The sequence below is a fragment of the Tachyglossus aculeatus genome, chromosome 2 (genome assembly GCF_015852505.1).
Source record: "Tachyglossus aculeatus isolate mTacAcu1 chromosome 2, mTacAcu1.pri, whole genome shotgun sequence".
Taxonomy (NCBI): domain Eukaryota; kingdom Metazoa; phylum Chordata; class Mammalia; order Monotremata; family Tachyglossidae; genus Tachyglossus; species Tachyglossus aculeatus.
In genome coordinates this window covers 59,497,428-59,510,215 of record NC_052067.1, presented here as the reverse complement: position 1 = coordinate 59,510,215, position 12,788 = coordinate 59,497,428, and the positions used below count along the sequence as shown (strand labels likewise).

At 42.7% G+C, this 12,788-nt stretch overlaps 2 protein-coding genes across 9 annotated transcripts in view; one reads left to right on the top strand and one right to left on the bottom strand.

Moving 5' to 3' along the window:
• TIAM2 (TIAM Rac1 associated GEF 2) overlaps positions 1–4,756 on the top strand; it is a 292,806-nt gene extending 288,050 nt beyond the window's left edge. For 6 of the 8 annotated variants that reach the window (XM_038740604.1, XM_038740597.1, XM_038740613.1 and 3 more), the window contains 3 exons: positions 1,739–1,826; positions 2,625–2,779; positions 3,435–4,756. In XM_038740604.1, coding sequence (XP_038596532.1) covers positions 1,739–1,826; positions 2,625–2,779; positions 3,435–4,063 — 872 coding nt within the window. In that variant the 3' untranslated portion in view covers positions 4,064–4,756. The remainder of the gene's footprint in view (positions 1–1,738; positions 1,827–2,624; positions 2,780–3,434) is intronic. The other 2 variants (XM_038740629.1, XM_038740640.1) reach the window with 1 other exon arrangement.
• Positions 4,662–12,788, bottom strand: part of TFB1M (transcription factor B1, mitochondrial) — a 32,088-nt gene continuing 23,961 nt past the window's right edge. Inside the window, exons 6-7 of the mRNA XM_038740675.1 lie at positions 6,322–6,449; positions 4,662–4,972 (exon numbers count right to left, since the gene is read on the bottom strand). Of these exons, the coding sequence (XP_038596603.1) occupies positions 4,750–4,972; positions 6,322–6,449 (351 nt within the window). The 3' untranslated portion in view covers positions 4,662–4,749. The remainder of the gene's footprint in view (positions 4,973–6,321; positions 6,450–12,788) is intronic.

Below are 12,788 nucleotides of genomic sequence, written 5' to 3'. Positions count from 1 at the left end.
CTCCCTATTTTCCATTATCAATGATGGAAGTGAGAAAACTGAAGCCCACTGCTTGCCACCAGAAATTAGAGGCAACTGAGCTTCCTTCCAAGACTGTAAGCTCTTTGTGGGCAGATAACTTTTTTTTTTTGGTGTTTAAGTGCTTACTGTGTGCCAGGGACTGTATTAAGTGCTGGGGTAGATACAAGATAATCAGGGTGGACACAGTCCATGTCCTTATGGGTTTTGCAGTTTTAATTCTCATGTTACAGATGAGGTAACAGAAGCACAGAAAAGTGAAGTGACATGCCCAGCATCACACAAGTGGCAGAGCTGGGATTAGAATCCAGGTCCTATTGACTCCCAGGCCGGTGCTCTATCCACTCGGCCATGCTGCTTCTCAAGCACTTAGTACAGTACTGTGCAAGCAGTATGCACCAGTGCTGTGCACACAGTAAGCGCTCAATAAATAAATACGATTGAATGACTCTGGGTGATCTCAGCAGGCAAGAGGAAGGCTAACCTATTCCTAAAAAGAAAGATTTGATTTCTAGGACCAATTTGGCAATGCATTTGTCAAGGCTTTTGCATCAAACACAGATGGCTCCCCCCACACCTGCTGAAGAGCTGGTGGTCCAGGGAGGCCATTGCCAGGCTACATTTCTGCCAGGAAATATGCCAGAGTTTTTGCCTTGGGGACCTGACAGGTGGAAGAGCAGCTGAATGGCACTAGTGGATTCTGTCTAAAGTCACAGGTGCCCTTCCAGTGGTCTTGAGTCCACTCTCCTATTGCAAAAGCACATAGCTCTAATATTAATAATGATTGTGGTATTCATTAAGCACTTACTTTGTGTCAGGCACTCTGCTAAGCGTTGGGTTGGACACAGTCCCTGTCCCACATGGGGCTCACAGTCTTAATCCCTATTTTATAGATGAGGTAGCTGAGGCCCAAAGAAGTGACTTGCCCAAGGTCACACAGAAGACAAGTGAGGGAGCCAGGTTTCTGATTCCCAGGTCTGTGCTCTAGCCACTAGGCCATGTTGGAGAATGCATTCACCCTAAGAACACTGTGGAAGATGTACCAGAAATTGTAGAAGATAACTGGGTCAGGAAAAGGCAGCCTTTGTAAACAGTGAAGGTGTTCGGTACAAGTTAGTTTCCAAGAACCCACTCCCTAGTTGGGCACAAGAAGAGATGCCACGCTTTGGTTTGTGGACCATGTGAATAGTGAAAGAAGTTTAGAAGGTAAACAAGTTTTACAGTGATCAACCAATCAATCAATGGTATTTACTGTGTGCAGAACACAATACAACAGAGTAGGTGACACGTTTCCCTCCCTCAACAAGTTTACAGTATAGAGGAGCTTACATCCTTAATGGTGAAATTGCCTCTTGTGATCCTAGAAACTGGAAATCAGAAAGATTCATGTTTACTTTTGGGCTGGCTATATGCTGGTTATATATTGGGTGTGTGAATTACACAAATTAATTGTGGAGAAGACTCCTGGGTTAGGTTTATGGCCTAGATCCATCTAAAATGGTACAACTAATCTCAACTCTGTTGTAGTAAAATCCTATCTCTGGGATTTCTTAACCTAACCCGTGTTCTTTCTTCTGGGAGGAGCCGGCAGCTGGGACCCAGCAGAAACCATGACACAGACATACAGAGGGGAAGAGGCAAAATGCATTTTTAGATGGGGTAAATTGTTGAAACAAATAGAGGTCTGTGATTATGGCAGCCGCTTTTTGTTTCTACACAGGGACAGAAAATAATGCCATTTGGGAGCTGATCCACACTAAGTCAGAAATAGAAGGTCGGCCGGAAACCATATTTCAGCTATGTTGCAGGTAATGTAATTGTTTTCTGGAAATAAATTGAGGAAATTTACTGTCTTAATCTTACTGAACACTTAATGTGTGCAGGGCACTGTACTGAGTGCTTGGAAGAATACAACACAACAGTATAACAGACACATTCCCTGCCTACCACAAGCTTACAAATGACTCTCTCCTAGATTAAAGGGGCATTTGATTAAAATTAATTTAAAAAGAGAACCTGTTCACATGTTTTGTTGCCTGTCTCCCCCTTCTAGACTGTGAGCCCGTTGTTGTGTAGGGACCGTCCCTATATGTTGCCAACTTGTACTTCCTAAGCACTTAGTACAGTGCTCTGCACACAGTAAGTGCTCAATAAATACAATTGAATGAATGAATGAATGAACCAAATCCTTGGTCATTCTGCCAGAGAAGAATGAAATTGGTCCCTTCTCATAAGAATAATCCAACTCTGTGACAGGCCAATATGACGGGATGGGAGTTTATATTTCATATATTATATATATATATATATAAAATAATGATGGCATTTGTTAAGCACTTACTATGTGCAAAGCACTGTTCTAAGTGCTGGGGAAGATACAAGGTGATCAGATTGTCCCACATGGTGCTCACAGTCTTCATTCCCATTTTACGGATGAGGTAACTAAGGCATAGAAAAGTTGTGTCTCCAAGGCCACACAGCAGACAAGTGGTGGAGCCGGAATCAGAACCCATGACCTTTTGACTCTCAAGCCTGTGCTCTATCCACTCTGCCATGCTGCTTCCTAATGAGTTGGCATTATCTTTGCTTTTTTCCTTCAAAACCAGTGACTGTGAAAGCAAAACCAACATGGTGAAGGTGATACGTTCAATTCTGAGGGAAAATTTCCGGCGCCATATAAAATGCGAATTACCTCTGGAGAAGCCATGTAAGGATCGTCTGGTTCCACTCAAAAATTGGGTTCCTGTCTCAGCCAAATTAGGTAGGTGAGAATCAGTGGGGCTGGCCCACAGTCCAGATGACCTGGGTTTCAGGACTAAACTTAACTGAGTTGGGCTCACCGACAGCTGTGACAGACTAAGTGGCATACCTTGGACATTTCTTTTCAACAATAATCAGTCTAATTTTTCTTAAAAATGACACACATTTATTCTGCCAGCTCCTGCTTTCTCAACCTACTACCCTGATCCTAGACCCTCTTCACATAAACCATGACATAGAGAATGGGAGAAAAATGCCAACCCTATTTCCACCATTGACCAGCTTATATGCCCAGTCCCAACATATACGAAAAACTCCTTAGTACAATAAATACGATTGAATGAATGAATGAATATGTATATATGTTTGTACATATTTATTACTCTTTATTTTACTTGTACATATTTATTCTATTTATTTTATTTGGTTTATATGGGTTTTTTTGTTGTCTGTCTCCCCCCTCTAGACTGTGAGCCCGCTGTTGGGTAGGGACCGTCTCTATATGTTGCTAACTTGGACTTCCCAAGCGCTTAGTACAGTGCTCTGCACACAGTAAGCGCTCAATAAATACGATTGAATGAATGAATGAATGAATGACCCTAAGTCACTTTTACTTCTTCTCAAATACGTCAATTGGTATATTTTTCTAATTGCAGCATCTTCTAGGTCATTAAAAGTACTAAGGAATTCCCCCAGTAACGAGTGGAACAATGACACAGGGAAAAGCAACCCACTGGATTCCGACGAATGCAGTCTCAGCAGCAGCACCCAAAGCAGCGGCTGCCACACTACCGAGAGCAGACAGGAATCTAAAAACTCGTCTCCGGCCAAACACCCGCAAACGTGCTCGTTGGACTTTTCCGACAGCCTTATTAAGGAATCAGATATCCTCAGCGATGAAGACGATGACTACCGTCAGCCCCCGAAGAAGGACAGCCCGACCAAAGACATCGAGATCCAGTTCCAGAGGCTGAAGATTTCCGAGGATCCAGATGCGGAGCGGCGGCCATTCCCAGAAGCTGGTAACAGTTCCCAGAGCAGAGAGCAGCCCAAACTGGTGCGGGGGCACTTCTGCCCAATTAAACGCAAAGCCAACAGCACAAAAAGGGAGAGGGGAGGGACTTTGCTGTCAATGCAAGATCGCCATCAGTCCCTTGACAGTCAGGTAGAAAGTGTGAATATTGACTTAAATGCCATCCTGGCCCGAGAGTTCAGTGTCCAGAGTCTAACATCCGTGGTAAATGAGGACTGCTTTTTTGAAACAGAGAGCCATTCAAAATCCTAGTGCTGAGGGACACGTCTGAGTTCAAGTCCACCCATGCACTAGATGGCTTTGCTTTTAAACTAGAGGCTGCATGGGAATTACCAGAAAACTACTATTTGGTTTTGTGCACTAATACATTTTTCCACAAAAATAGTGGTAAAGGATTAACTTATTTTAATTTATTGTGGAACGGAAAAAACAGAGATTAAGCTGGTCAGAATCTGTAAATTAGTTTTAACCCTTTTGAGCAGGTATCAAAATTATCTAGAGTTGGGAAAAGTTGCATTTTAATTTATATGAAGGGGTGGGGGTTGTGATTAAAGCTTTTTTTAAGGTTTTTTTAAGATTTTTTTCAATACTTTGGGCATTTTCTTTCAGCTGTTAATTTTTGCTTTATTTAAAGCAGAATTAAGTTATTTAGTGTGGCTAAGGGGCACAATGGTGCAAGAATTTCATTTTTACAAGGTTGTAAGAGATGCTGTTTATACTAAACCTGTATATATATACATATATATATATATTATATATACCATATATATGAAAAGAAAGCTTGTACTGTAATCTTAAATTGATTGTACTTTTATTTTCTCTACCCCCTGTACAGTAAAAGAAAATGTTATACCTGGAAATGGATGTTTATTTTTGATGAGCAGAACTTGCCATCAAGGAACTCGTGTGTTTTTTACCTTACATTATACCCAAATTGTTTAATCATCCAGATTGGTGGGCATTTTTTTCTTCTGCCTTAATTCGTCCCTGAAGTTGTACGAGAAGAGGGTGGGGTCATCATCACACATTTTTCGGTAGGCATCGCACAGGCTCTTGAATTGTAAAACTGACAGCTGCCCAGGCCGTAGAGTGGGATCAACATCTGCAACCATTAGCATCTCTTTCGTTCGTTCCAACCGCTGTGTGTCTGGAAATAGGTTTCTAGGGGAGTGGAGGAAAGGAAGACGTGTCATTTATTACAGCAACAGACCCAACAGTGACTTACTATGTGGCAAGCACTATTCTAAGCACTGGGGTTGATACAAGTTAATCAAGTTGGACACAGACGCTGTCCCACAAGGGGCTCACAGTCTTAATCCCCATTTTACAGATGAGGTAACTGAGTGAAGTGACTTACCCAAGGCCCCACAGCAGACAAGTGGCAGAGCCGGGACTAGAACCCAGGCCCTTCTGACTCTCAGAGCCATGCTCGATCCACTAGGCCATGCTGCTTCTCCAGCTGCTTCTTTATATATAAAGTCATAAAAATACATTTACCTAGGGCCCACTTTTCTCACTGTGGGCAGAGAATGTGTCTGTCTGTTGTGAGACTCTCCCAAGCACTTAGTACAGTGCTCTGCACAAAGTAAGCGCTCGATAAATACAGTTCAATGAAATGAATGAATGGAGCATAGGTACATTTCTCTGTTAGGCCAAACCCTAAACTGTCTTTCTTTGGATCTGAAACAAGTTGATGCCTTGCCCCTCCAAGCATTTGCATTTATTCAAAAAAGATGAAATTACAACAGATGTTTAGTGATGAATTACAGCCATATTAATTTTAGTACCCCAGACTTCCTCTTTCCAAAGGTTACCCACTACATTGCATGATCCTCTCTCAGCATCACACCTGGAACGTTTCCAGTACTCTACCAGTTTTGACTACAGGAAGGAGAGTGAAGCAGAGGCATACACATTCCATTCCTAGCATGGACAGTGGCTAGCAAGTGGAAGGCAATCTGGTACAAGTTAAAACTCACCTGTGCTGGGCAGCAGAAGCATGGGAGAGAGTCAAGGGCGGAGACTCAAGTTGACTGCACGGAAGAAGGTAATGGTAAACCGCTTCCATATTTTTACCAAGAAAATTCTATGGATACACTACTGGAATGATTGCAGATGGAGATAGGGCGTTTTGGTAGAGATGCGTCCATGGCGTCACTGTGGGTCGGAGACGACTCAACAGCATAAGACAAGACATTGTGACAATGAACGTGGTGTCCAGAGAGCAAGATTAAAGATATGCCTAGGACTAGGCTTTGACATAGCTCTATAGAAGCAGGCAATAAGCACGCCTGACTTTGGTAGTCTGATAAAGAATGCACCCAAATGCAGTAGGATTAATCAAAACAGACTTAAAAATGAATTGAGGTTTTTGTCACCAGCACTGTGGAAAAACTCCAGGGCTTTACTGGAGAGGAAAAAAAAAATCCTGCCTCTAATTATACATCCTTCATTTCTGGTTAGCTTGCTGAAAACTGATTCATGGTTCAAAAAGAAGAAAGATTCCTTACCCAACTCCCTTGTAGCAGTACTTCCTTCTAAATTGAAAAACATTCTGAACCACCTTTTCCACCAGCTTAAACGGTTGACTGATCTGTGGCTCCACCAGTGGGGTGAAGTGAATCACTCCCACGTCCACCTAAAATACACAAGAATGATTCCGGCTAAATGCCTGAGCAGTCAGGGAAGTACAGCATTAAAACAAAATTCCTGTCCATCTTTAACATACAGCACTTTAACACAGAGCAAGTATGATGGCCTCTAGGAACTTAGGTACATGTTACCTAGGTGATTTGCTATAAAATCTGAGCTTCCAGTTGTTCTACTAAAAACCAAGTAGGAGTTCTAGTCCCAATCTGTATTTTGGATGGGGCGCTTCTGGTGGCATCTGGAAACCAAGGAAGGGAGAGGAGATACCACTCCTCTGGACTTCCTGCACTCAACTTTGGGAGGGGAGGAAGGATGGATTCTGCCCCCGCCCCCCACAAATGGTCCCTCTGTGGTTTGGGAGACTTATCTGCGAGCCAAGGGGGAGAGGGTAGGGATTCCCTTGGCAGAGGTCCCCAATATTGCCTGTTCCTGAAAAGGAAAAGATTGGCAGGTGTTTGGAGAAATGAGAATGAATCCTCCCCCTGTGAGTTGGGGAGTTAGTTGGGCTGAAGGGAACCCAGGCCCTCACAATGTTTAGATAGGTCTATTTTTTACCCAAACCATTTTGCAAACATTATTACCTCAATTCTGTTCTAATAAAGTGGATAAATACTGTTACCCATTTTAGAGGAAGAAAAATGAAGCGATAATCAATCAGTGGCATTCACTAAGCACTATGTGCAGAGTTCTGTACTCTCTCCGCAACATCGCCAAGACCCACCCTTTCCTCTCCAACCAAACTGCCACCTTGCTGGTTCAGTCTCTCATCCTATCCCGACTGGATTACTGCATCAGCCTCCTCTCTGATCTCCCATCCTCCTGTCTCTCCCCACTTCAGTCTATACTTCTCGCAGCTGCCCGGATCATCTTTGTACTGAAACACTCTGGGCATGTTACTCCCCTCCTCAAAAATCTCCAATGGCTATCAGTCAACCTACGCATCAGGCAAAAACTCCTCACTCTCGGCTTCAAGGCTCTCCATCACCTCGCCCCCCTCCTACCTCACCTCCCTTCTTTCCTTAAACAGCCCAGCCCGCACCCTCCGCTCCTCTGCCACTAACTTCCTCACTGTGCCTCATTCTCGCCAATCCCACCGTCGGCCCATGTCCTCCCCCTGGCCTGGAATGCCCTCCCCCTGCACATCCACGAAGCTAGCTCTCTTCCTCCCTTCAAAGCCCTATTGGGAGCTCACCTCCTCCAGTACACCTTCCCAAACTGAGCCCCCTCCTTCCTCTCCACCCCCCTCCTCGCCTTACTTCCTTCCCCTCCCCACAGCACCTGTATATATGTTTGTACATATTTATTACTCTATTTTACATGTACATATTTACTATGCTGTTTATTTTATTTTGTTAATATGTTTTGTTCTGTTGTCTGTCTCCCCCTTCTATACTGTGAGCCTGCTGTTGGGTAGGGACCATCTCTATATGTTGCCAACTTGTACTTCCCAAGCGCTTAGTACAGTGCTCTGCACACAGTAAGCGCTCAATAAATACGATTGAATGAATGAATGAAAGTGCTTGGGAGAGTAAGACAAGAGTTGGTAGACACATTCCATGCCCATAAGGAACTTACAGTCTAGCGTATTTAGCTTGCCTAGATCAGACTTAACCAACCTGAAACAAACACAGGATCTAGTCTGGCTTCCAATTACAAAGAAAGCAAAATTGTGTCATGTATATAAGCAATATAAATCACTTTTGCTTGAAGAATTCTAAACCTCATATCACAAGAACCCATATAGAAAATTCTACCTTTAAGATTAAGAAAAAGCTTCCCTCTAGCCTGGGCAGGGAATGTGTCTTTTTATTGTTATATTGTCCTCTCCCAAGTGCTTAGTACAGTGCTCTGCACACAGTAAATGCTTATTAAATATGACTACCATAACTATAACTTTACTTCACAAATACAGACAACCAACCTCTTTGCACAGGGAAACCTGGGCCAGACCTTTAAAGTTTTACAGCAAAATGCATTTTCCATTAAAATTATTACTACTTAGTCAATTAGACTTGCTTTAGAATACATTGGTCTTAAGCTTACAAAAATGCTCCTAGAAATACTTTCAGTATCATTCTGAGATATATGGACCAATTTGTTTCCTAGAGTCATATGAAGGCTGCCTGGTAACTATAGCAACAGATATGAAAATGCTTTCTTGTAACTGGACACTTCTATGAAATGACACATCATTTATTCTGTGTAGTTTACAATGATTAAAAAGGGCTGATAACCAAAACCCTAACATAAGAGAAATTGAGCACATTTAAAAATAGTTAAGGTCATTATTGCACACATTCCCCATTCCTCAGTAGGCTCCACAGGGCCTGCAAACAATAGGGTTAAAATGAGTATTTAAAATCTGGTATTTGCCACAAAGATAATTACCCATCAATTCAATTCCATAACACTCCCCGCCCCCATGCATCTAAGCCCATTTTTCAACACTGATACTTCAGTGCAGCCCCAGTCATGAACAGAGCAGAACTTCACTGCAGAGCACTGTACTAAGCACTTGGGAGAGAACAACAGAACAGAGTGCGTAGACAAGTCCCCTCCCCACAACAAGCTTACATCCTAGAGGGGAATGGATGGATACTCCCATCTTGCAAAATGCTGCATTAATTATTGTAAATTCCGCAGGGGCAGGGAAAGTGTTTACCAACTCTGTTCTTTTGTACACTCCCAAGCACTTAGTACTGTAAAAACACTCAATGAATACCAATGATTATGGAAAACTCATACCCAAGTGTGAGAAGTGGCCTGACACAATAGAAAGAACACAGGCCTGGGAGTCAAATAATCCTGACTCTGCCACTTGTTTCCTCTGCTACCTTGGGCAAATCCCTTAACTTCTCTGTGCCTCAGCTACTCCATCTGTAAAATGGAGATTAAGACTGAGAGCCCAATGTGGGACAAGGACTGCATCCAACCTGCTTAGCTTGAATCTACCCCAGTGCTTAATACAATGCCTGGAACATGGTAAGCACTTAACAAATACCACATTCATTATTATCATCCTTCTCCCTCCTACTTCAACTGTGAGCCCCATGTGGTAGAGAGACTGTGTCCAACCTAATTTAACTTTTATCCATAGTAAGTGCTGAACAAGTACAATTATAGCACCTCAACCATATTTGCATGAATCCTTCCTTCTCTCTGACAATGGTGCGATCCAGGCTCGCGATCTCTAGTGGCTTCACAACACTCTAGCCAAAATGCATAGTGAAAACATGATGATGAACAAAAGAATACTATCAAGGTATGTGCCAGAAACTGAAAGATCTAATGTGTCAATCACCTGTAAAAATGAACATTGCGACTGTATTCTATAGACCACATGATGCAATGATGTAAGGAAGAAAACATTCACATCAAGAAGGCACTGTGTGTCTTGTTGTGGGCAGGGAATGTGTCTATTGTTATACTGTACTCTCCCAAGTGCTTAGTACAGTGCTTTGCACACAGTAAGCTCTCAATAAATACGATTGATGAAGTGTCCTTTAGGGAACTGAGGGTCAGCATGTGGCATCAACATGGCATCAGAATTCAGACTAAATTGATGGAACAAAAGGAAGCTGTAGTTCTTAGTCTTCATTAAGGCTGTAAGATCTGGGCCAACCTCTAGTAGCATATTTAGATTTCTGGACCATTTCTACCAATTCAATCAATCATACAGATTCTGAGGTAGAATCAAACTGATCTGCACCAATTCCACAATTCTAATGCTGAAGGCATCAAAAAAGTCTGCTTTAAAAATACTACAAAAATCAATTTAAGCCCAAGAGAAGGAAACAAAACAGAGCAAAAAACTTACTGGACCCTATTCAATCCATCACCAAATACTGTCTGTCCCACCTTCACAACATCCCTTTCCCTTTCCTCTCCATCCAAGCTGCCACCACGTTAATACAATCACTCATCCTATCCCACCTACAATCCTGCATCAGGAGCTCCCAACCCCCTGTCTCTCCCAACTCCAGTCCATACTTCACTCCACTTCCTGGATTATCTTTTTTATAAAAACGTTCAGGACACATCACTCCACTCCTCAAAAATCTCCAGTAGTTGCTTATACACCTCCATATCAAACAAAATCTCCTTACGATTAGCTTTAAAGCAGTCCATCACCTTGCTTCTCTCCTATGACCCAGCCCTCAAACTTGGCTCCTCTGGTGCTAACCTTCTCATTGTACCTCAATCTCGCCTGTCTCGCCGCTGACCCCTAGCTCTCATCCTGCCTCTGGCCTGGAACGCCCTCCCTCCTCAAATCTGACAGAAAATTACCCTCCCCTCTTTAAAGACTTACTGAAGGCACATCTCCTCCAAGAGGCCTTCCCAGACTAAGTCCCACTTTTCTTCATCTCCCAGTCCCTTCTCTATCGCCCCAACTTGCTCCCTTTGCTCTTCCCCCGTCCCAGCCCTATAGCACTTATGTACATATCTGTAATTTTAATTATTTGTATTGATGTCTGTCTCCCCCCACTAGACTGTGAGCTCGTTGTGGGCAGGGAATGTCACTGTTTATTACTGTATTGTACTTTCCCAGGCGCCTTCAGCTTCAAAATGAAATGCTGTCCTCCCTGCACAGGAACCACCAAGAACATGCTCTGCAATTTAACACAATTTTGGCATTTTTTCACAAAACAGAATTTATGTTGCTTATGTTCTGCTTGGTATATTTAAAGACATGTATACTTAAATGCCCTCTTTCAAAGAAAAGATAATGTTCTTCAGAAGACTTAGGCATTCTACTGTATTCTCCCAAGCACTCAGCATTCAGTGCTCTGCTCACAGAACATGCTCAACCAATACTACTGACTGACTGTCTGACTGGGAGATCCAGTGCCAAACTGCAACCTGCAATCCTCCATTCTGCCAAGAGACAAATGGGTGACGAGAAAAGAACAGCTGACCCTCATTTCTTTCTACTGAGGATTAATGAGATGGCATCTACCTGCAAGTGCTTTGATTTTCACAGGAAAAAGACAGTAGGAATTAAAAGTTCTATTGTTAGCACATGATGGTTCTGGGGGGAATCTGGATTTTCTCTGGCCAGCCTGATTTTATCATTCCTGCTTGGAACACGGAGAGAGCACAAGAGGATAGCGATGTGTTCAGAATTTTCGGTACAGAATACCAGCCATAGACATTTCTGACCTGTTGTTATCTTCTCCAGGAAAGAACTGTGAAGCTCCTTTCCTTTCTTATCAACCAATGGTATTTATTAGGGTTAGGGTTAGAGCACTGTACTAAGCACCTGGGAGAATACAACAGAATTAGCAGAGGCATTCCCTGCCTATAATGAGTTTACAGTCTAGAAGAGGAGGCAGACACTGACATAATTTATAATATAAAATTTAAATATATGTATATAAGTGCTGTGGGATCGAGGGTGGAGCAAACAAACAATTCTTTCACAAAAAACAAACGTGTCCTTTCCTTCTCCAATTGTTTTCAATGCCTTCCAGGACCCAGAAATTTCAGTTTGCATTATGCCAAGTTATTCTACCTTCCACAAAATGTTGCTGTATATTTTAATTCCCATGGGCTGATTTTATATTGAGTAATACAATTGGAACGGTATGTGTTTTGACTGTCATGAGCAACCTGAAAAAGTTTCATGTCCTCTGAAAATCATGTCCTAGCCAGGTTAAAAGTATATCCAACTTCCCCTCTTAAGTAAACCTCAAACATACCATTCATTACAGTATGACTACTTTATGATGACCTTCCACAATGAAGTATTATCAATAGGAGACAGCCATTGCCATGACCACAAACAAGAAAAAGACAAGCATGGCTTAGTGGATGTAGCACAAGCCTGGGAGTCAGAAGGATCTGGGTTCTAATCCCACCTCCGCCACTTTTTTGCTGTCTAATCCCATCTCTGCCACTTAATAATAAAAATAATGACTATTATTATTATTGTATTTGTTAACCACTTACTATGTGCCAGGCACTGTACTAGGGGCTGGGGTGAATACAAGCAAACTGGGTTGGACACAGTCCTGTCCTGCATAGGGCTCAGAGTCTTAATCTCCATTTTACAGATGAGGTAACTGAGGCACTGTGATGTAGAGTGACTTGCCCAAAGGCCACACAGCAGATAAGTGGCAGATCCGGGATCAGAACCCATGACTTCTGATTCCCAGGCCCATGTTCTACCTACTACGCCATGCTGCTTATCTGATGTGTGGCTTTGGGCAGGTCACTTCACTGGGCCTCAGTTATTGCATCTTTAAAATGGGGATTAAGACTGTGAGCCCCACGTGGGACATGAACTATGCCCACCCTAATTAGCTTGTATCTATCCAGCACTTAGAAC